Source organism: Phlebotomus papatasi, chromosome 2, assembly GCF_024763615.1.
Source record: "Phlebotomus papatasi isolate M1 chromosome 2, Ppap_2.1, whole genome shotgun sequence".
Classification (NCBI taxonomy): domain Eukaryota; kingdom Metazoa; phylum Arthropoda; class Insecta; order Diptera; family Psychodidae; genus Phlebotomus; species Phlebotomus papatasi.
The window spans coordinates 76,496,972-76,520,952 of NC_077223.1; the positions used below are offsets into that span (position 1 = coordinate 76,496,972).

Here is a 23,981-nt window from a genome sequence, read left to right on the forward strand (position 1 = left end):
AACTATAAACTTACGTCAAATGACGAGAAGGACGGACATAAGCGGTTAGGAAAACATCGGCAGAAAACATAATTTCTAATTAATTTTAATACATTTTTCAAATTTTCTCGATTTTGTATGGTATTCGCACTTTCACGATTTAAGTAGCACATTTTGCATTTGGGTATATTGAGATGGCAACCCTAAAACATTATACTTCTTTCGTATTTCAATAATTAATATTTCAAGTGGAACTTTTTACAAGTATTTAGATTGGACTGCTCATATTTAACACATAACTTTCGTTCTAAAATATTTATTTTTTTTGTTTTTATTTCTATAAGTAACTTAATTGCCGTCACTTATTGAGATACAGAAATGTCATTTCTGGACATATTTTCTGTCTTTCCCTACGTTGTTTTTGCGTTTAAATGTAAATAATTTTATATTATACAACTTTCTAAAACATAACAAAAAACAGTTTCTATATTGGAGAAAAAAATGAATCTTTGATGCAAAACATGTTATTTTAGCGCAATACGCCACTCTTATTCTTAGAAAATACCAGTATTACACATAATATTTCTGGAGATTTGACTCAGATTTTTCACAAATGCGACACTTTGCATGGATTAATACAAGAACACTTTTTTTTTAATAAAATATTAATCAATAGTTAATTATTATTGAAAGAAATAGTTTTTTGTGCCTAATTATCATTTAATTTTTATCACTAGAATGAATGAAACGCCATTCTTTAATAATCTTTTTAAGAAAATCAGCAAAAAATATTTATGAAAATTTAAAATTAAGGAAAATGTTCAGTATAAACCTTTTTAAGATAAAACCGGATTTAAAATGTACACAATTTTCTATCTAATTATGTAATGAAAAATTAAAAAATCCCAAAAATGCTCAAAATGCCACTAAAATCGCGAAAGTACGATATAGATAACATAAAAATTTGTAATTAAATTAATTAATTGTATTTTATAAATTTAAATGCAAATAAATTTAATTTTAGTATATATTTTAGATTTATTATTAAAAATACGGTTAAAACCGGTAAAAAACCGTTGGTCAGTTGAAATTAAAAAAATGTCGTTATTTTAAAATTTAAAAATTGCAAATTCCCCACAGCATTTTCACCACTCAACCCCGAACAAAGTTCCTGGAACGTCTTGTGTCACGGTCATTAAAATTTCCATAAGGCAAGTACTATACAGAGTACTACTTGTCGTACTACTGTACAAACACCGAATTTGCGTTACTGGGTTATTCTATGAATTTTAAAAATTTAAAAAAAAATACAGTTAAATTAAAATAAGACCATTAAATCCAGATGTAGGAACTCTTTAATAAAAAAAAAACTTAAAACACAAACAAGATATTAAAGTTTTTATGCCAAGTGACTAAAAAAAAAAGATAATAAAATAAATGGGCAAAAATTGTTTGAAATTTCTTCAAAAAAAAGTGAATCAGACTTTACTAGAAGCTAATTTGGTCATTACTTCTTATTTTAAATATCTTTGTTTTTATGTGCAGTCTCTCTCTGCGTATACAACAATGTTTTATTTACTTTTCAGTTTCATCAGTACACTTCTGACGGCAATTCTCACTCATCATCTCGGTTGGGTGGGAACTGTGGCGCCCCTGTCCATGCCCCTGCCATCGAGTCTCGATGCTGATGCCGTGAAGACGCAGGAACGCGCCAAGATGTCTGAGATCTCCAGGAGGCATCCTTATAATGCTTTGTGGGCACAATTGGGTGATTTATTTGGGGCCATTGGGAGTCCACCGAAGATTTCCAAGACCATTGTGAGTGGTAATTCTTCGCAGATGGTGGATAAGGTACTCAATGTTCTCACGTACTTCATTCGTTGTGGTGAGATTCAGAGGGAGATGTGTGAGCCGATGATGGTGAAGGAGAGTGTGGACAGTGTAATGGAGAATCTCGAGTGTCATACAGTGACACCTCAGGAATTGGATGGACGCGATGAGAGCAGTTGGAGGCGATTTGAGGCACTGCGAGAATTGTCTAGGAGTGAGAGTGTGAGGAGTGTTGTGGAGAATAAGCCAAAGGGTGGTATGAGTCGATCGATGACACATGTGAAGGATCTCAGTGGTTTGCCAAGGGGTGGACAGGAGTCAGTGGGGGCGATCAATAGTCACAAGATGCAGGATATTGAGAGGAAAAATGTGATGAATGATATACCCAATGTCTTGGTATATCGGGATTCGCGTTTTGTGAAGCAGGAACTGAGAATTGGGAATCATCTGATGGATACGGGAATTGAGATGAATCCAAAATTTAAGAATGATGTTAGACCGTATCAAGTTAAAAGTTCCAGGGAACAGATAAAATTCCGAATAAGTCCGGAGAGTAAGGAGTACAATTTTCTGGTGGCTGCAGAGGAAAAATTGGCCAGAGTGGATGAAATTGAGGAGCAACAGGAGATTTCGGTGGAGTGCGTGAGTTTAGGTGCCATACGGAAGACAAGTATGAGTTTATCGTCATTTGGTGTGAATGGGGCGACGGGAATAGAGCAGGGAGTTGAAATTGGGGAGGATACCATTGAGGATGATCGAAGGTATCAAGGTGATGGTCATCCGGGAACTCTAACGACCTGCAAGAGCCTTTCGGATCTCATTACAGAGAATAGTTTTGGGCATTCAGGGAGATTAATGTGGGGTGTGGAACCGGTAAAGGAATCCCTGACAATTGAGGAAATTAAGCATCGGGAGACGAGGGATAAAACACCATCTGATGTGGTTTTTGTCCTAGGAGACAATGAGGAACTTGTAGGGTTGAAGCATAGCGTATCAACGTCATCGGTCAATGGGCTTAAGGCTACGGATAATGAAGAACCGGGAGCTAAGAAGAAAGTCTGCAATCACAAATACAAAAAACATTCCGGGGTAAAGTTCAATTTTGAGCAATATCCCCAAATTGCCAAGACGTACATGAGGAATAAGAATCTGGACATAACTGATGCCAATTTTGAGAAGCTCCTGAAGATGAGGGATGTGAAATTGATGGCATGTGGTGAGGCCGGAACGAGTAGTATGGGAAGTTTGACGGAGGATGAGAATGAGTGTGAATGCTGTTTAGCAGGGGGCGCTACTTTCCTTCAAACACCGTCAAATGCTTCAGAATTGGAATTTAGCAGTGAAGATAATAATTACAACACTCCACCGGCTCAGGAAGTGCCATTGGGGGGTAGGAAGGGGAAGCAGGAGGTAGAGAAGGGAAATCCAGAGGAGACAGTCAAAGTTGTAGCCATTCCCATGCCTCAGAGTCAGTCGGTGGAGAGGGATTTGGGAGAGAAATCAACAATGCCAATTGCACAGTCGGGATTTATTCCGTCGCTAATGACGGGTATTTCTGATCACTACATCTCAGATATGGTGCTTCAGGGTACTGTGGCTCCGGCAAAGGATTTTGAGGGTGCTCTGAGGACAGATCTCACTCTGGCATCGCACAGTGTGACCCTAGAACAGCTTCCGACGGAAAATGTGGCTATTGTAGCCAATACGGATAAATGGAATGTTTCTGTATTGTCCTCTCACAGTACTCCCGGACTCTCAGCCACAAATGCTGATCATTCAGTTGTAATGTCCCCTCTAGTGGCTTCGATGTTGGAGACTGTTCAGGCCATGTGGAGAGCAGGAGCTTCACCCTATCAGTGTATGTCCTTCATGGAGTCAAAGCTCCAAGAAATGTATATGCAGAGTGAAACCCTAGCGGCTTTTCTCCTAGCCACGGATTTCTGTTCAATGAAATCCGTCACTAAAGCCCTCAATCTCGCTGCTGATGATGTACCACTGTTGATGTCAGTGGCAACAGTACATTCGCCTCAAGTGGCAAAAAAGTACGGAGTTAGTTTTCGTCAATAAAGGCCTCTACACATTGGGTGCAATTTTCGTCAAAAATCGTATTTTTGACAGAATTTTGACGTTTCTACTCTGAAAAAAATGTTTTGTTAAATTAACAAGACAAGTTTGTAAAAAGGATGTTCTTCCATACAGAATATGGAAAAGTTTTGTCAAATCGGCGGCCAACTGGATCTTGTTAAAAGTTTGTTAAAAGGGTGTTTTTTCTATATAAAATGCAAGAAAAAGTTTTGTAAAATTGGTAAATAACATCCTTTTGACAAAATTTGTACAAAATCCATTTGTTCGTTTAACAAGACATTTTTTTCAGAGTACCTACGCCCCTGTAGCCGATATCGGCCGCAAAGTTTCACAGTAACAAAAAATTCCCTGGAATTTGTCTTCTATTTTTCCGCGAGAGTTTCCGGGGAAATAAACGCTAATATTCCACTTGGAATTCTGCGGAATTATCAGCTTTTTTCGCGTGGATTTCCTGGAAAAGAAGTCCGAAGAATTTTCTTGCAAGATATCTGAGAGCATTCCCTGGAAATTAATTCAAAATTTCCTTTGAATATTCCGAGTATATTTTCTGATATCTTTCCGACCAAGACTCCATTGGAAGTAAGCGCGAAAATTCTGCAATTTTTTTTCGCCCTAACGCTATAATTCTTGCGAGCTAGACATACTCAAATGAACCAAGATGTTTACATTCTCACTTGACCTCCCTGTAAGGTGAATCACTAAAATCAGCGACGTCACAGTGAGACTATCTACGTCATCAAAATGGCTACTCGGGTTTGGCGGGATCCGAAATTTCGGATGGCGCTAAATAAAAATTCAGAGTAAGGTTGCTATAGCTTATGCGTGGTGTGATTCTTCCTTCATTTTTAATTTGTATACAAACTGGGTACAAATTTATGGATAAAAAATGAAAGATATTCGCATCACACTTACTCTAGTCTAAAATTAAACACATTAAATGATTTTCTTTAAGTTTCGCAAGAAAAAAATTCTGAAGAAAGTCAAGGGGGTCGTTAGGAAAATAGGATTTCGAGATTTGGGTGAACGCGTACGTGAGGACGAGGGAAAAATTACCTTGAACTTTAAAAGAGTCGAAAGTCGAAGTTAAATAGAAGAAGATAATTTAAAGATATGAACGACTTTATTTCTTTCTTTACATTTATTGTACATATCAGTTGTCTCTACATATACTTGCACTTGCAGACATCTCGATATTTTTGTTAATCATCTTCCTGTTGGTCTGCAGTAGTTCTCTTCGAAGATCCTTGATAATCTGAAATGAGAAAAAGAAAAAATACTCAATAAAAGAAAAATATATTACAAAATAAATACTTACGCAGTAAGTATTTAGTTTGTAATATATTAGCAAAAAGTTTAAAAAGATCAGTAAAAAATTAAAAATGATCATTAAATAAATTTAAAAAAGCAGCAAAAAATTAAAAATGAGGATCTTCGAAACTCGAAAATGGGGAAAAAATTAAAAAAAAGATGAACTATAAAAAATAAGTTACCTGACCTTTAAATCCTTTTGGTGTTAGACATATCTAATAATCGTATGTTGAACGCAAATTTCTTAGAACTGTTGAAATAACAATAGTTTCACTAATGCACTAAGCGTATGACAAAACATTTTTTTCCTAGCGTATGTACGTACGCAACGTACGTTACATAAACGTACGCAACGCATGAAATCCAACCCGTGGGAGCTCTACTTCTATGATTCTTATTATTAAAAAATAGCACGTTCCTACTAACATGTCGGAAATGTGCAATGTCTGCTGTACTGTTGAATTCCAAACACTCAATGGCAGCAGTTCCTTTGACCTAGGTCTGAAGCATGTAGAAGGCATCGAAGATCGATGCCTGTGGTCTCCTGTAGTATTAGCGTAATGCAACAATACCAAAATCTTCACACTGAACAGGCAGCAGGAATCCCCTGAAATTTATCATTTTACACTGATCCGTCATACAGGGAAGTCTTTTCTGTTGCAGCATTCGAAGCAAATCCTCTAATTACCTGTAAATTTCTTCCGAAGTGTCTCAAAACAATCCTAGGTGCAATCATTTTGTGACCAAACGACACACCCACAGCAAAAATAATCCAGCACTTTTACAATACCGAAAGGTATCAGAGTCGCACCGTAGTATAAGTTGCTTAAAAAATGTTGTTTTTGTTGAGAATTGTGTTTTATGAAAGTAATTTTATGAAATCAGAAATATTCCGTACTATTAACAAAGACGATTGATCAAATCGGTCGATTACAATAGCTGTGAAAATAAGAAAATCACAGTAATTATTCGGAATTCTCAAATGATATTTTTTCATTCTTCTTATTCTTCGGTATGTGTTTCGGAAGAAATTTGACCCATAACCTAAAAATGCATTTAGTGATTCACCTTATAAGAAAGGTGAAGTGTGAATGTAAACATCTTGCAAATGAACGATATGGTAGCAATATTTTCAATTCAAAAGTAGAACAATTGACTGTTCGTCTGATAGATGAACACTCTCCAAGTTCTAAGCTGCCAATTGGCACTGATCGTCCATATTTGTGGATGTTTTTTTCTGGAAATTCTCTACGAAAGTTCCACGAAATTTTTAATCAATTTTTGGAATTATTTTGAAGAAAAATATATTTAAAAAATCCACTGGAAAAGTCGTGGAATTCCGTTATATTAAACCACGGAAGCCTCTAAGGCAGAAGTGTGCATGAACCGTTTGAAACCGAACAAACGTCAAATGAAACTTGTACGTTAATGATCAAAACGCTACCTGAATAAATTTATTTTGACGTTTATTCGGTTTCAAGCGGTTCTTGCACACCCCTGCTCTAAGGCCGTTACATGGAAATTTCCACGGATAATTTCGTGGAAATAAAAAGGATTTTTTCCAAATTTTTAAAGGGCTGACTGTCGATTATACGCTAATAATCCATAGGAAAAGCCGTGGAAATATTCGTCAGAGAAAAGTCCATGAAAACTCGCAAACATTTCTTATTAGACGGTCCTATACGGAGTTCCGCAAACGTCCATGGAACGCTAGGAAGAAATTTAGCGTCAAATTCCATCTCGGAAGCTTACGGGGATTTTGAGCGGTAAAATCCAAGGAATTCCACGCGGATTTTTAGCGGTAAAATCAGCGGACATGGCAGAAAAGGCTGATGGAAATTCAGTGGAATCGCTACGGCCGTTGGCTATAGGGACGTGCGGACGATTTCCTTCAAAAGAGCAATTTTTGACGAAAACTTCTTCAAATGTGTAGACACCCTTAACTCCCTCCAATCTGCTTGAGAAATTCCGCGCAGAAGAAAAAAAAGAAGTGAGTGAAAATCCCTTTAATACTCAATTTAAAGATTTTTATGTTTGAAAAAACACAATGAATTTTAAAATCTCAAAGTGTCTTCTCACACTGTGTTGAAAAAAAGAAAAAAAAAAACAGTACCATTAAGCCTACAAAAAATGCAATGTGATGTTTTGTCTTAGAGAAAATTAAAAGAGAGAGAGATAGAAAACTGCTAATTGAGAAAGCATTTATCGCGAAAATGTGGAGCTTCACACGAAATTAAAAAAAATTAAGAAGAGATAAATATTTAGTATTTTATCGCTTGGAAAAAAAAGGCGCCAAAATGTAAATGATCTGAATTTTTTATATCCAATCTTAAGGAGAGGAAATAAATAAGTGTTAGACTTATGGCACATTTTACCTTTAATCCCAATTTATTAACTAGCTGCTAGGACGCTCTCTCATTGAACATTTTTTTATTCTTGTTCTAAGGCTCTAATGTCTAGTGTAGTTGGATAAATTCTAATGGATATTTTTATATGAATCGGAAGATTTTAGAGATAGTCGAAGGAGATGTTAAATAAATTGTTTTCCAAAAAATAGAAGAATTGTTTTTTTTTGTGTTTGTGGTGGAAAAGCATGGTTCATTGATCAAACAGGGGAGAGTTTCAGTGTTGCAGAGCAAGAATGCACTTGGTATCAGAGTTGAAAATTTTCTAGTTTGAAGATTTTAGATAGAATTTTTGGGTAAGCGTCTTTTAAATGCAACTATCCCGTTTGGTTCCTATGGAGAATTTAGCGAATTACAAGGGGTCCCGGGATTATGAATATCGAGATTATGCATAAATGGGATTATGCAAAATCATCTATGCATCTTTGCCTACCACTAGGAGCTAATTTGTGAAATTATTTTTAAAATACCCCTAAATGTATGCAATGTTTTTGAGACGGTAAATTTGCAATGAACTTATGAACTATACTAATGGAAACAGGTGAACGTCGGGGGAAAAAGGGATCAGCTTAGAAAATTCTGGATTTTTCCCAAAGCTTTAGGCTCAGACTCCAAGCCTTCCTCATTGGCTATGGCGGGAAATAGCACTTGTTTATTTCTCAATACATTTTACAATTTTGAATTAAAAAAGTGCTCTTTCCTGCCATAGCCACTGAGGAAGACTTGGAGTTGACCCCTTTTTTCCCCGACGTTCACCGGTTCCTATTAGTATTAGATAACCATTCGGATAACATTTTCAATTCTTATGAACTATTGGCACTCAAAATAGTCCAAGAAATTGTCACCAAATTTATTTTGCATGTAACTTATTTGAAACAAATCTCCTGAGGATATGCAAATTGTGCATTTCGGGATTATGCACCTGACGAGATTATGCACATACAATTATGCAAATTTGCATACCATTTGCGAAATAATTCTTGAAAAACGCCTGAATGTGTACTATTTTATGACGCGGGAAATATGAAAACACTGCTTATTTTTCAGAATAAAGCTTTAATTTCTTTTATTAAGGTTAAAAATTTGAAATATTCTAACAATTTATTAAAGAACTCTGGCCAAAGAGTATTGTTTCTTGATAAATTTCTTTTAAACAGTTGAATCTTTCTGCTCTCACTGCTTTTACTCCGCGTAAAATTCATTCTTCTGTATTCATAAAGCCTATTTCGCGCGTTTTTTTCGGTCCCAAAAATGTGCATAATCCCGGGACAGAGTGTAGATTAAACCATTTTATCTTATTGGAAATTTTAGAACAAGATTTTTACAATTTATTAAGTATATCATTGAGTTGTGTTTAACACAGAATAGGAAGCAAAGAGTAAGTGTGCTATTTACGGTTCACTTGAATCCGAAATTTGGCGATTATTAACCAAAATTGCGTGATCTTGCGATCTCAGTACAAAAATCTCACGATCTTGGTGTAGTGATCCATATTTTGTGGATAACTCTTTGAAAGCTCAGCATCCTCAGCATAATCGATATTGAATTTACGAGAAGATATTGCTTGACTAAAAAAAGCCAAAGGAGTTCCATTGGGAATTTTGATTTTGAGGGTCAAAACAAGATCTTTGATCTGAACACGTTGATGACTCATGATCAATCTATACGCAGCTGCAGACGTAGCCACAAAAAATAGATAAGGCGAACTACAAAGTTGCAGGTGCAGTCACAAAAATAGACGCAGCTGCAGGTGAACTTACAAAAAGTAGAGATAAGAACAGCACATGATCTATCCAAAGGTTATAGGGAATACTGTCTTCTCACAGGGATTTTTGGTATAAAAGGGTTGCCGAAATTAGTATTATCTGTTCAGTGTCCAGTAACTTCAATTCAGAGGACTAATTGTACATCAAGAAGCAGAACAAACACTTTTGGTGCCCAGTAACTTAAGTACTCAATTATTGTTGTCCAATTTCTGAAACAAACACTATGAGGATTTCCTAAGCCAGATCATGGACTTGAGACTCAAAGTACTACTGCCTTACATTGCAATTTCAATAGAAAAAAAATCGCATTCTTTCGATATCTATAAAATAATATTTTCTAGCTAGGTATCTCTATTCAATAAATCGCAGGGTCTTATATGCGATTCACACTGCGATACGACTACATGCGACACTTAGTGAGTCCTTGATGGGAAATATTTAATTTTAATACTTAATAATAATATAATAAATAATAATGCTGGCACAACATTCCGTGAAGGAACAAGGCCTTCCCGCAGGGGAATTTCTAGACATGCATTGCATTATTATTTTTTCTTGTACGGGATGAGATTGTCAGTCCCATGTCCATGGAATCAAGTGCAATGAAACTCACAGGATATCCGAACACCTTTAACGTCAGAAAAATTCCTGGTGAGCTAAAGGGGATTTGAATCCGGGACACTTGCATCATAGAGCGATTGCTCTATCACTTGACCCATTGAGTCATCCATTTAATTTTCTCAGGATTATAATGAAATTATTTGAGAAAAACTACAATTTGTTAGCATTAGTTTTCTCACAATGGTTAAGTCCCCCGCTGGTATTCAAATTGGCATCATAGATGTGTTTCAAAGCGGTGTCAATTTCTCCTAAGAGCGTTCCTAGTGTTAGCCTGTGAATTGCGATATCGTAGAGGGTTCATTTAGGTATTACGGGTTACTTCATATTGGATCGTCGTTGTACGGAATACAAGGAGTTCCGGCTTAAGTGAAAACTGAATGAAAGAATTTGATAATAATTGCCTACTACTGGGAGCTAATTTATAAAATAATTTTTGAAACGCCCCTTAATGTATGCAATTTTTTCACATGGCAAATTTGTAATGCATTTCTTATGAATCATTGGTGCCGTAAATGTTTTTTATTCATCACGGCGTTGCTCTAACTTATTCCAAACATCTCTCCTGTAGGTATACAATTTTTCTGTGTCACTGGAGTGAATTATCGACTTTTTTTTCGGTATCGAGAATTTTTTTGAAAACGGAATTCCTTGTATATCATTAGGAGGAACACTGAGGGTTCTGGAGAAACTTCTAAGTGCGATTATCTTAACGATTTCAAGAGGCGACGTCTACATCGTAGCATGCACCAAATGCAGATACGACAGCGGTCGATGTAACCAACGATTTATTTATAACGGCTAACGGTGTGGGCAACATGATTGATGCTTGAAAAGGAACTTCCTTAACACTTTCCGGACCGCAGCATATGCTGCAAGCCAATTTCACCATTTTTTTGTCAAAAATATCTAAGCTCAGGAATTAATTGAGGTCCTACAAAAAATATCTTACATTTGGACATCCTTATAGTTTGTAATCATCCACAAGAATAGGATTTTTATCAGTTCTGAATAATTAAAAAAAAACATCGTTTTTCACAGAATATTCATATGCTGCTTTGGGAACTCAGAGTCCCAAAAGAGACGAAAGAGTCAAATCATTTAACTTTTTTTATTGAAAAAGGAAGCCTGATCTGGCCGAAAGTCTCATGAAGGAACGTGGTCACGTGGCGCGTGCCCGTGAATACACAAATTTTAATTTATTAAAATAAATTAATTAGTTTATTGTACAATATTTTATAAAACCTTTCCAATATTGAGGTGAGTCTCCTAATTTTCATTTCTATCCTATGAGTTATCAACTCTTTAATGATTGAAATTATCATCTATATTTTATTTAAATCTTAATCTTTCAACTCTGGGCAATAGCGGTTGCCGTGAAACGAAGGAGTATCAACAACATGCTCCAAGGGAAAAATTGTTGGAGCAGCTGTTGTTGAAAATATCCTGTTCAGAAGCCCCGTGAAAAGTCCTCCCCCACGTGATTGTGTTTGTAAGCAGAAGCTGGATCCCTATCCTTCCGCAAATGCATAGCTTAGCGAAAGGGTAGTGAGTGCGAAAGGAAAATTTAGTAATCTTCCTACCTCAATCCAGTCCCAAGTCTCCACTTTCTCCCTTCCGTTCCGAGGAAAACTGTGTCAAACTTGTGATAATAAATCAATACGTGTCGCGAGGAGATTGATTTTCAACACACACGCTTGGAAAATTCCCGGTCAACATGGAGAGTGTCTACAGTTCCAGTAGCTCCAAATTTTCCACTTCAGCCGTGCATGGGAGGAAGCTGGGCGGCAGGCAAGCTACAATGGTGTCTTCGGGAGCAAGTGAGGTGCGCCAGAGAATCCTGTCAGCACGTCTGCTTCGTGTGAAGCATCTCCAGAATCAATTGTCTGTGGCTCAGCAGCAAGTTTTTGTAATAAATCTTTTGAGAATGTTCTTGGTTCTTCAATAAATCACTTTTAAATTTAAATTTAATTTTTTTTAAGGAACTTAGCCAGGAAAATCGCAGCATGAAAACCATGCTTCGAAGGCAGGAAAGTGCTCTTATGAAATACGATGGAGCCAATGCTGAACTTCCTCAGCTTCTCAATTCCCACGCTGAAGAGATTCGAACATGGCATGCAAAGTGTCGAGAGCTGCAGAGGCAGAACAAGGACTTGATGGCCAAACTGAAGCATAAGGAGCAAGTTATCCTCACAATTTCTGACGAGAATAAACATTTTCACCAGCTCAATAAGGACAGGTAAAAATAAATCTTAGAAGTATTCCTGCTTTTTTCTGACCAAAAAAAATTGTTCTAGGCATTTAGAGGACCGGGAAAAGCTCTCAAATCGTGTTAAGGAACTAGAAGCTCGCCTTGTAGAGAAAGATAATGATATAAAATTAATGGCGAGGAAGCTGCAACTGGAATCCAAGAGCTTCCGTAATCAGATGCATCAGGAAAATCTCAAGTATCGCGAAGTCTGTCAGAAGCTGGATAAAGCTACCAGTGAAGTAACCCGCTTGACGGCTAGACTTGATATGGGAGATCGACGAATGAATGGAGGAGCCCTACTGGTACGTGGATTCCATCAAAAGAACTTCATGTTCAGGGAATCACATTCGGCCCATTTTACAAATTCCCTCGCGCCTATAAATCAGCACTACAGAGTAAGTGGATCTTCCTCAGCGTGTTCTAAATCCCCTGAAGAAACCACACCGCATCGACTGGAAAAGCTCCCAGTCACGGACGCCGATGAGGAGGCTAGAAAAAAGAAAAACGCTTCGAAGAAGTTGCGGGAAATAATGAAGCGTGCCGAAAGTAGTGAGAGGAGTACTACAAAAAGTGTCTCTAGTGAAGAGTCTGCTGGACATGTCAATGGTGAAGACTTCCCAGTGCGAGATCTTCCTCCGGATCTAGTAGATAGAGAAACTTCTCAAAATGACGCTGAAGCTGAACTTCTGCAGAAGTTTGAGAGTTTATCGTCCAAAGAAGATGTGAAGATCAATGAAGCAATTTTGGATGAAATATGCGACAATGTCATAAAGAACGGACTGGATAAACCCCCAGAAAAGCCGGAAGAAGTCCAGGAAGAAGCTCCAATTCAACATACCGTTACTTTTCAAAAAAAGATGGTTCAACCGTCAAAGCGACAAAATATTGATCAAAAAAAGAAAACCAAGCTTCTGGCTGCTCTCAAGGCAATTGACGCCAATGAAAGCTTTGATAGTTAGGAATGGTGATTTTCCAGAGTGTAATATTCCTATATTTTTTGCGTGTTAAAAGGGTATTTGAATAAAATTCTAATGAGGTAATTTTCGTGGTTTGAATTCCAAATTCCAAAGGCAGATGGAGTGCAGCGCCAAGGAATCAACTGTGGTGAACATTGCAAGTGGGAAAAGTGAGGTTAGGTAACTGGGGAGAACTTTGAGTAGGGGGAGTGGAAAAATTCATTCAGGAGGTGTCATTTCGTGTTGTGCTTGCAAGAGATTCAGTGCAATTTTGTGTTCAATTTTCTTTGAGTTTCTCAATTGTGTGTTTTTTTTTTGAGAAAAGAGATAGTGCTCCAATGATCCAAGAGGACTGTGATATTTTCATAGGAAATCTCAGTTGTGTGTGCGAATGACAATTATTGGAGAAATTGTGTGAAAAATCCCCAGTTTTGTGTGTACAAAGTGCTTCAGGGTTTTCCTCCTTTATTTCGGCAGCAGATATCCCAGGAAAATGACAAAATTGACTGAGGAAATGGTCATTGCACGGACCAGACAATCGGATCTGTCCACAGTGAAGAAACTCAATTGTTGGTACGTTGCTCCCCGAAGGGAATTGTGGCGTTCAGAAGCCATGCCAAATTAGAAAGTTTCTTGCCCCAAAAGGAAGGTCTCCAGAGTCTCAGAATTCTGCCAGCATAACCACGAGTCTTTCGCAAGAACTCCACATGCCAAGCACGAGGTGAAAAGCCCTCACGAAGGTGCTATCTCTTGTGAAAATTGCTCGGAAAATCCCCCCAAAAATAGCCACTGACTTCGTGAGGAATTCTGGGCTGTAAATACGATGTTTTTTTTTGGGTGGAGGCAGTTTTATGGACTGATTGTTTGGTGTCTAGGCATCATAAAACTACCGCATAGTTAGCTTATGCCCCAAGAGATTAAGTACAAGATTCCCGGAAGGTATCACCAAAACATCTTGAGAGGACAATTTCATTATTTTATTGGAGGTCATTGCCATCCAAAAGTAATTTTCCAAAAAAAAAAAAACATTTTTAGATGAGATCTCAGTGATACTTCCTGCCAATCAAATTCGAACACATCTCTCCAAAAAATCACTCTTGATTCTTGAGCAAAATTCCCAAAAGAAAGACATTTAAACCCGCCTCAACAGTATTTTGTTTGTGTTTCTGTGAGGCGTGATTTGTATTCCCTGCCTCTTTCACCCGCACTCCCAGAACAGTACCCATTTAATACAATTAATTTACATTTCCACACGGTGACCGTGACGACATGCAGCAACACCAAAGGAGTGTCCATTTATGGACAACTCCGCAACAGTTTTGACTATCTCACCTCTCATTTAGCGGAGGCTTAAATTCCCTCCCAAAAAAACAAAAATGAAGAATTCTGCACGCATTCCGAGACTCTAGCGGCCTCCGAGGGCGTCTTACGTCCTTGAGGGTGAGATTTCCGCCCAACTAATGGGAAAATCCCTCTTCCAGGGGCAGCGAATTAACCGATGTGTCTATTATTCGTCGCATGCGTGGCGTAGAAGTGTTGGCTCTCAGGTGAGTAAATTGCTCTTAACAACTACTTTTGACCCCAAAAAAAGAAACACCCTAAAATAAGGGTGGTCGGTTCATGGTCATACACACACGGAAGGATTTACAGACACAGTTCCCAATATAATCATTTAATGGTTTAATGTTTAACAAGTTGTTTGAAATACACAGAAAAAAATATTTTGTAAAAATGCTCGTAAATGTTTGTGAATTCCTATGGGGGAATTACGAAATGCTCGTGAATCGTATAACCCACAAACATGCTTGTAAAACTTTGTACTTTTTTCACAAATATTGTTCGTAATATGATCACTTGACGAGCATTTTTTGTATTTTTACAAACACTTGTTCGTAAATGTTCGTAAACAAACAAAAATATTCGTAAAATTTTGTCATTTGTTCGTAAATGTTCGTAAAATATTCGACAGGAAAACAAACATTTACAAAAAAATGACAAAATTTTACGAACATTTTTCTGTTTACGAATACTTACGAACAAATGTTTGTAAAAATACAAAAAATGCTCGTCAAGTGATCATGTTACGAACAATATTTGTGAAAAAAGTACAAACTTTTACAAACATGTTTGTGGGTTATACGATTCACGAGCATTTCGTAATTCCCCCATAGGAATTCACAAACATTTACGAACATTTTTACAAAATATTTTTTTCCATGTAGATGATAAAGAATATCAACTAAATGATTAGAGACACAAAGTTGAATGCATCTTCCTAAAAGTTTAGGAAAAGTTTTAGAGAGGGAAGAAAGCGAAAGTTTCTGGAAGATTTAAAGAGAAATATTTTCATTATCTTTTGGAAGGATGCTAAATTTGCAAAATTCCATAAGAAAGTTTTATGAAAAACGAGTTTCAGCAATAAAATACTTCACTGAACTTGCTGAAAATAAATTAGCTGAAAATAATTTATGTACATTTTGGATTTACGATTTTAACTCATTCACTCAATGCCTGAAATTTCCAAAAAGCACATAATGATATCCCAAAAAAATTTAACTATGATTTCGGTCAAAGTACGTAAAAAACGAAATAGAAAATGATACGGGGTACAGACCTAAAGTTTAGTCATGGGATAATTTTTCTGATTTATTGTTAGGCATTTTCTAGAAAATTTTGACTTAGGATTGGATCTTAATGCCTATGCATGTGAGATTCTTAACAATCTCACCTACTATAATCCTACCAAAATTTCATGTCCTCCGATTGGGCTCAAACTTGGCCAAAATGTGTTTCTCCACTTCATGATCACGAATATATGGGTGGTTAAAAACCGTTCCCGGCCGGCCGGCCGCTCTTTGGAGCTTAATAGCTTCCGAACTAAGAAAGATATCGACTTGCGGTTTTGGGCAAAGGTTATATATCGAGTGAAAATTGAAACTTGATGCATTGTCCCCCAACTCCTTTTTTGTTTTCTCAATAGGTCCGCCCCTATGGCATCGATCGGCCTCAAATTTTAGTATGTTATAGCTGGGCCTTAGACCTTTCGATCAATACCAAACTTAAGGTCCCCTGATTCGAGCTAAGATTCCAAAAAAAATCTTAAAATGGCCATAACTCTGGTTCTAATTGTCAAAATTTAAAAAGTGAGGGAGTTTTGCAAAGCTCTCGTGAAATGCCACTTTTTCTTCTAACATCGTAAGTTCATAAAATTACCTCTAGGGGCGCAATTATTAAAAAGAAAAATTTTAAATTTTCTCACTCAGAAAAATAATCGAGTTAAACTTACTCGAATCGATGTTGAATTGACTCTTTTTCGTTGTCATTTTCGATTAACTATATTTTAGCACTTTTTTTGGGTGCCTCAAAATGCAACTCTTTTTAAATCCTATTTTTCGAAGTAACTATTTTCATCTAGGCTTTTCTAATATTGATATCTTAAATTTAGAGTCTTCAAATAATAAACCAGTGAGTTTCGTCTTTGTCTCGCCCTAAAATAAGGGTGGTCGGTTCATGGTCATACACACACGGAAGGATTTACAGACACAGCATTCAAAACGTATCCGCAATATTGAATATAAAAAAGGTGTTCCATCTCTCCTCGAATGACTATGTAGTTGAAGTTCATCAAATGGACACTTGGGGCGCTCTGGGCAAGAAAACGAGTTCAGAAACAAACAATCTCGATTATCTCGGCTTTTGATTAATCCATGAGATCAAGTTCTACAGCAAAATTATAGAGAACATTCTGGTCTACATTTCAGCCATATGTTACTTTTCTGTCAGTCCATTCAAATTCTTGATATTTTGGTTTAAATACAAAATTTGTATAATTTTACGAATTTGATTCAAGATAACTGAATGGTGTCCCCCAACTTCAGCTCTAAATCGAATTTGCATGCATTCCGAGTTATCTCACGTTAAGAATCTCACCTACACATGCCGGTTAGGATTATTTGTCCCTTTTATCAGAAACTTCCGTCAAAATCTGTAATTTTGACGAAAATTGCTCCTGATGTGTACAGAAATCTTAAAAAAAATTAGATTAAGAAAAAACTACTGAAATCGTTTGTTAATTAGGATTTCGAGGCCTTCGTGGACTGGGCTAATCCTCGAACTGAAACCCATGTAATCTTAATCTCATCAGAATATTAAACTATTTCTTCGAATCTATTCAATCAATATTACCGAATTAGTATTCTCGGCCTTATTATTTTCGCTGTAAAAAATGAGTATTCTTCGTTGTACTTCGGAATTACTTCATTTAGCTAACTCTAAAATAGTAACATTAGTTAAATTATTTATTATTAAACTGAAGCGACAACGGTATTCTAGTATTATGTATTAGTATTAGAATTTTCGAAATGATCAAACTCGTAACTGCCCTCAAAAATACTTTCATATTATTTACCGTTTACCGGCTCACAACCTGATTTAAACCGTTTCATAAATCACTCAAAAAAACGCTCCAAGTTTCAGACTATTAAAAGTGATTTTCGGATAAAATTTACTTATCGGTTCATTACTGATTGTGATCGGTTTAGCAGACCTGTGCTCGTTAAAAGTCGTGTAATATCGGAAATTTTGTGTTGATAATTTTAATGGAAATTACAGATAGCCATACTGGTAACACTAATCCCGCTCATTCACGGTGCCATGATATATATTTTCGCGCCAAAAAAAGACATAACAGACATAAAAACTCATATAGAAAGAAATTGTCTTCTTGATAGCTTTGTCAGAAGACGGACAGCTGTTCACTACACACCCTTTTACTTAAATCTTGCAGAAATACAAAGAAATTAAATGCAAATATCACTTCAAATGAAAAGTTCTTAAATCGCCCGCAATTCAACTGTGAGAGAGAGATAGAGACACAAATAACTGACTTGACAAAAAATCTCTGAAATACGACAAAATATTTTCTTCTCTATTTTATCCTTATTAGCAGGTCGTGTCCCTTCTTGTAATATGTACTTTTGCATTCCTTATTAACCAAAATAGTGTTGTACAAAAGGGTTTTTCTCAAACCTATCCTGAATTTTGAGACAGCTCAAAAGAATATGAGTCTTCCAGTTGAAAATTTCATCCCAATGTTTCTGTGGTTATATCGACAATTATTCACAATTAACCCAAATAACTATATTCAATTAAATTATTAAAAGGATTTTCTTGTAAAAATGACTTAACTCTCAGTAATTAAACAATTTTCACATTAAAAAACCTCTCATTTCCTCTACGTGAATTTTCGTGGCATTTCGCAGAATGCCAACAGGCACCACCAAATTCACTTCGGCTTTTCTTTTAGCTCAGGCCTAGTTCAGACTTTTCTTTCTGATTGGGATAGAGTTTTGAATGCTTTCAAGCTCTAGCTAATCGAAGAAAGCAATAGGTTAAAATATTTTATAAGGTTCAATATTTAATTATGTGTGGACAAAGCCTTATTGCAGACTGCTTTTTTCGATTCTAAGCTGTATATTGTTTTTTTTTAATCAAGCTGAATATGGAAAAATTTCAGAGAAACTTCCACTCAAGGTTACTACATTTCACTAATATATAAAAAGTTTATCGAACTTTTATATAGAACTGGTTAAAAGGAAAATAAATTTGCAATGTTGAATAAAGAATCAACAAAATTCTAAATTATTGCCTCTTGTGATCTTCCGTCTTGAAATCAACACATTATTTTTCTGCAAAATTCATTCAAAATAGAAAATTTATTATGCACAGACAAGGAAGAATCTCCCTAGGGGGAGTGAATTTATAAACAAAGTACCGAGTGTGTGTCGATCGAAAACTCCGGGAAATCAATTTGTCACACACTCAGGTGCTGTTTTGTATAAAATTCCAATGGTTTCATGGAGAATCAGATATCGATAGCTTATCTTGCATATTTCATTCACTATCGGCAAAGTGTACAAAATCTTTTGTGTTATCTATATGTACATTCTCCAACCCACCCTCAGTGGTTTGTCTTTTGGGCGCGTGATTGTTGGGTGGGGATGATGTAAATTATTTAACAAGTTCCGAGGAAGTAATATTAAATCGATATTTGGGGGTAAAGTATGTCACAAGACTATTTGATTGATAGAAATGGAATTGATTTTATATGGTTGACTCCCTGGTGGGATAGGAAGAAGAGACCTCTTATATAGTCTCTCATAATATTATATCTGACGTGTCATACACTAATTTTGGCCATTTGTACAATGAAAGTGAAAAATCTGTGGGATTTTTCCATGAAGACATAATTTTTTTTTCAACATTTTGAGAGAGTCGAAATTGAGTTTTTTTTCTGTATTTGTTCCTCCGCCTTTTAAAGCAAAAAGAAATACAACTTTTCAAGATCATCAAACGCCTTCATAATATGAGATTTTATTTGCTCTGCGACTTCCCAATTTGGTATTTTACCTTCTTCCCAAACACCCCCATAATTCTGCGAGAATATATTTGTAAAAAAAATTTAGCATAAACTAGGAAATAGTGGAACAAGAAGGCAAATGACTCGATTAAACTTGCTGTTCTTGAGAGAAATTTAATCTGTTACAATTTGTCCAATATACAGTGAGTGTCAATAGTTTGTTGCCTAATGGATGTTTGAGAAATCAAGTGAAAAAAATGATAGAAAAAAATACTTTAACAAATTTTTCTTTTTGCAGATGAGTTCCTTGTAATCCGTAGATATTATTTATAGTTTTCAAAAAAAATAATTAATTTTATTTCATATCAAAAATAATTGTTTTCCAAAAGTTGGTCATTTTTGAAAAATCAAAAGTTTGTTGCCTCATTAAAAAAACTAATTCAAAATGGTGAAAACGTGCAACCAACTTTATGTAAACCGGTTACATTTTGAGCTTATGTCATTTGATAGGCAAATGGTGGATTTGTACATTTTTAAGGCTGTCAATGGTAAATATATAGGTGTAAAAGTGATGATAAATAACAAGAAATAATCAGTTTTTTGATAATTCATAATTTAGGTTATAATGGCAAATTACAAAAAGTTGAAAGGTGGGATATTGTCCAGAGATACTGCTGGAAGGAATTGGCGTCGCTTAATTGCCAAATTTTGTGGAAATTCATGAAAAGTTATACATAAAATAGTCAAATATTATAGTTATGAGGCACGAGTACATCTGAAAAACGCTACTGGTAGACCCAGGGTTTCGACTCAGAAAGTCGGTAACCGCATTCTAGGTATCTCTGATAGTAACCCCATGATGTTTGCTTCAAAAATTCAGAGTCGGCTGGTTACAGAAGGCATATAGGCTTCAAATGCTTCGAAAATCAAACTCAAAATGAAAGAAAATATAAGAATAGATACTTGGCTCGCAAGATTCCATTGGTAAGCAAAACCAAACTGCGTAAGAGGTTGTATTTTTACGTTTTTAGCATGCTCCAAGTGAATTTACAACCTTTTAACCAGATTGGTTTTGTTTACCAATGGAAACCTGCAAACCAAGTAATTATTCTTACCACTTTCATTAAATTGCGGTTGGTTTTGAAGCCTGTATGCCTTCTGTAACCAGCCGACTCTGAATTTTTGAAGCAAACATCATGGGGTTACTATCAGAGATACCTAGAATGCGGTTATCGACTTTCTGAGTCGAAACCCTGGGTCTACCAGTAGCGTTTTTCAGATGTACTCGTGCCTCATAACTATAATATTTGACTATTTTATGTATAACTTTTCATGAATTTCCACAAAATTTGGCAATTAAGCGACGCCAATTCCTTCCAGCAGTATCTCTGGACAATATCCCACCTTTCAACTTTTTGTAATTTGCCATTATAACCTAAATTATGAATTATCAAAAAACTGATTATTTCTTGTTATTTATCATCACTTTTACACCTATATATTTACCATTGACAGCCTTAAAAATGTACAAATCCACCATTTGCCTATCAAATGACATAAGCTCAAAATGTAACCGGTTTACATAAAGTTGGTTGCACGTTTTCATCATTTTGAATTAGTTTTTTTAATGAGGCAACAAACTTTTGATTTTTCAAAAATGACCAACTTTTGGAAAACAATTATTTTTGATATGAAATAAAATTAATTATTTTTTTTGAAAACTATAAATAATATCTACGGATTACAAGGAACTCATCTGCAAAAAGAAAAATTTGGAAAAGTATTTTTTTCTGTCATTTTTTTCACTTCTTTTCTCAAACATCCATTAGGCAACAAACTATTGACACTCACTGTATATAAGTTATTTGTGGAACAAGAATTTCAATTCTGTTTTTCAGAAAATGTGAGCCTCATGGGTGTTTTATTTGCATTCATGTGACTCACAATTTATTTGATTTTCCCACCAAGATCACTCTCAATAGAGTGGATCAACAAATATTAAAATGACGCTTTCAGTTGAATTTATAAACATTTCCTCCATGGTTTCTTTCCATTTGCACAAAGTAATAAAATTAACATTTACTTCTTTCTCCACTAATTAGTATCTAACAGCATTATTGTATTCTCAACGAAATTCTACATTTCTGAATACCTCAAATTTATTTTTTTTTACCCTATATTTTTATCTTTCTTTTAATGGAAGTTAAAAAAAAACGAAAGAAATCACGTAGGAATTTACTTTGGCACAGCATTTTATAAAAGTATTGTGGCAAAAATTTTGTATATTATCTCACAATTAGCAGATTTTTTTTTGAGAAGAAAACAGTTGAAGGAATTTTGCATTAAATGGATTAATTATACAGAGGAATAGACTCACGTGAGTGTCACGCAAAACAACTCTAAAGATTGTCTAAGAAGATTTCGCATGGAGATTTCAATTTATTGTTCAATATTTTATAATATTTTATAGCTCATTCAGCCGTCAAAAGAAATTAGTAATAAGTTATGCCCTAGACACACTTACGACTTAATCCGAGAGACGACTTAGTGGAAAATGGTGGAAGTGAAGTTGAACCATTATGTCGAGTATAAATTACACTAAGCCGTCTCACGGCTAACCCTCAGGTCTGTCAAGGCCCTTAGAAATGTATTATAGTTTATTGAGTATCTTTATCCAACTTGACCTAAGGGTTGAGGTTATGTATTGAGCTTAACCTTTCAAGTTTATTAACCGAAAATAATGGCTAAACAATATATGGTTGGCCTTTCAATTCTAGAGATTTTTGTGTAGTGTTACATAAAAAATCTGAAATTACCTACATAATATTCTTATTCAAATCCTGAATGCCAAAATCTGGAAAAGTTCTAAATCCTGAATGGTTCAAAATCCTGAAAAACCAACATATCGAATAAGCCGAAATCTCGAATAATCAAAATCACAAATGGGCCAAAATTCCGAAATCCAAAATCCTGAAACGTTCGAAATCTTGAATGTGTCGATATTCCGAATTGGTTAAAATCCAGTAAAACCAAAATCCTAAAAGCTAAAATCCCGAATGACAGAATCCTGAAAGGGACGAAATAATACAGAATATCAGGTGTGGATAATTTCCAAAAATATAACAAACAATCCTTTGCCTCCAGTCAGCGTGGGTGCATTCATTTGAGCAGCTATGAGTCTTAAGAATTAGGTATTTTGACATTCGATATTTTGGTTTTTAGGGATTTTGGCCCATTCGAGATTTTTACTTTTCAGAATTTTGGCGATTCCAGATTTTAGCTATTCGAGAGTTTGACTCATTAGAGATTTTGTTGTTTTTTCCAGGACCAGTTTCCTTTATATTAAATTTAATACTCTAACTTTCTGTTTTACCCTTCAACAGTATTTTTAGAATTAAATGTTTTACGATAGTTCTGATACTTTTTTATAGTTTGTAAAAAAACACGAGCGCTCACAATCTGAAGTTCCCCAGGAAAAGACATTCGAATATCAATTTCTAAAGTAAGAAGAAATTTTTGTTCGAATTTCGAAGTGCCCAGAGCAAAATATCAACATTATGTCTATCTTCATTTTGTTGTGGAGAGAATCAGAACAAGAAGCTTTCATATTAGTTCTGTCCTATCATTAATTCCCTTCAATGGACATCTTTTTCGGGCCAAAATAGACTCAGGTGGATCATCTTGAATAATTTAACCTGTGAAATTTAGAAGTAAAGATCTATCCCAAATTTTATGCACTCTGAGCTTGGGATAATCTATTAGTACTCCTTTTCATAAATTTATTTTACCAATACTTTATTGCCAAACTATACAGGCTAAATATTCTCGAGGATCAGCCTGAGTCTATTTAGGCCCTTATGGCCTAGACAGACTTGCGGATTTGTGGAAAATTGATAGGAATGTAGTATAATCATTATTTTGATTACAATTACATTAAGCCGTCTCTCGGCTTAAGCCGAATGTCTGTCCAGGAGGGGTATTCTGTAATGCCCTGGCAATGCCATGTGACAAATTGGGTTCGAATCTAAGGAGAGCTTTGTCGAAAATGCAATTCTGTAGCCGTGACATTGCCATTTCAGCTCACGTGGCATTGTCAGAAGTCACATATTTGAGATTTCTGGCAATTCAAATGACAATGAATTTTGTTAAACAAATCAATCAAGACGTACTGTATTTTCATAAAATCATCAAGTAAAGGAATTTCATTAAAAAATCAATTAATTGCATTTTCGAACTCATATGATATGACAAAAAAGCTCGATTAGCATTGTCAGATTTCGAACTCACGCGTGAAAACTCCACGAAAATTACAGAATTCCCCTACAGAGCATTGATGTCAATATTTATAATCTTAACCGAAATTTGAGTATGAAAATTCGAAATTGTCTTTGATTTTTTCGAATATCTAGATTTCGTGCAATTAGA

The 23,981-nt window shown here is 35.6% G+C and overlaps 3 protein-coding genes across 12 annotated transcripts in view; all 3 read left to right on the forward strand.

Moving 5' to 3' along the window:
• The window catches only part of LOC129804441 (folliculin-interacting protein 1), a 42,675-nt gene extending 34,822 nt beyond the window's left edge, over positions 1-7,853 (forward strand). For 8 of the 9 annotated variants that reach the window (XM_055851745.1, XM_055851751.1, XM_055851748.1 and 5 more), the window contains one exon: positions 1,566-5,316. In XM_055851745.1, coding sequence (XP_055707720.1) covers positions 1,566-3,876 — 2,311 coding nt within the window. In that variant the 3' untranslated portion in view covers positions 3,877-5,316. Of the gene's footprint in view, positions 1-1,565; positions 5,317-7,135 lie in introns of those variants that run through there. The other variant, XM_055851750.1, reaches the window with a different exon arrangement.
• Positions 7,854-10,790: 2,937 nt separating this feature from the next.
• LOC129804467 (uncharacterized) lies at positions 10,791-13,203 on the forward strand. Its single transcript, XM_055851785.1, has 3 exons — positions 10,791-11,900; positions 11,974-12,230; positions 12,289-13,203. Exons 1-3 carry the CDS (start codon positions 11,709-11,711, stop codon positions 13,199-13,201), a joined length of 1,362 nt encoding a protein of 453 aa, XP_055707760.1. The 5' UTR covers positions 10,791-11,708; the 3' UTR covers positions 13,202-13,203.
• Positions 13,204-13,387: 184 nt separating this feature from the next.
• Positions 13,388-23,981, forward strand: part of LOC129804470 (uncharacterized protein F09G8.5) — a 32,325-nt gene continuing 21,731 nt past the window's right edge. Inside the window, exons 1-2 of one of the 2 annotated variants that reach the window (XM_055851788.1) lie at positions 13,388-13,771; positions 14,680-14,745. In XM_055851788.1, the coding sequence (XP_055707763.1) occupies positions 13,692-13,771; positions 14,680-14,745 (146 nt within the window). In that variant the 5' untranslated portion in view covers positions 13,388-13,691. The remainder of the gene's footprint in view (positions 13,772-14,679; positions 14,746-23,981) is intronic. The other variant, XM_055851789.1, reaches the window with a different exon arrangement.

What these genes read in the sequence shown, in the direction of transcription:
- LOC129804467 (XM_055851785.1), top strand. Translation starts at nt 11,709, where the DNA reads ATGGAGAGTGTCTACAGTTCCAGTAGCTCCAAATTTTCCACTTCAGCC. An exon ending in TGGCTCAGCAGCAAGTTTTT is followed by an intron (nt 11,901 to 11,973) that starts GTAATAAATCTT and finishes ATTTTTTTTAAG; the next exon opens with GAACTTAGCCAGGAAAATCG. An exon ending in CACCAGCTCAATAAGGACAG is followed by an intron (nt 12,231 to 12,288) that starts GTAAAAATAAAT and finishes AAATTGTTCTAG; the next exon opens with GCATTTAGAGGACCGGGAAA.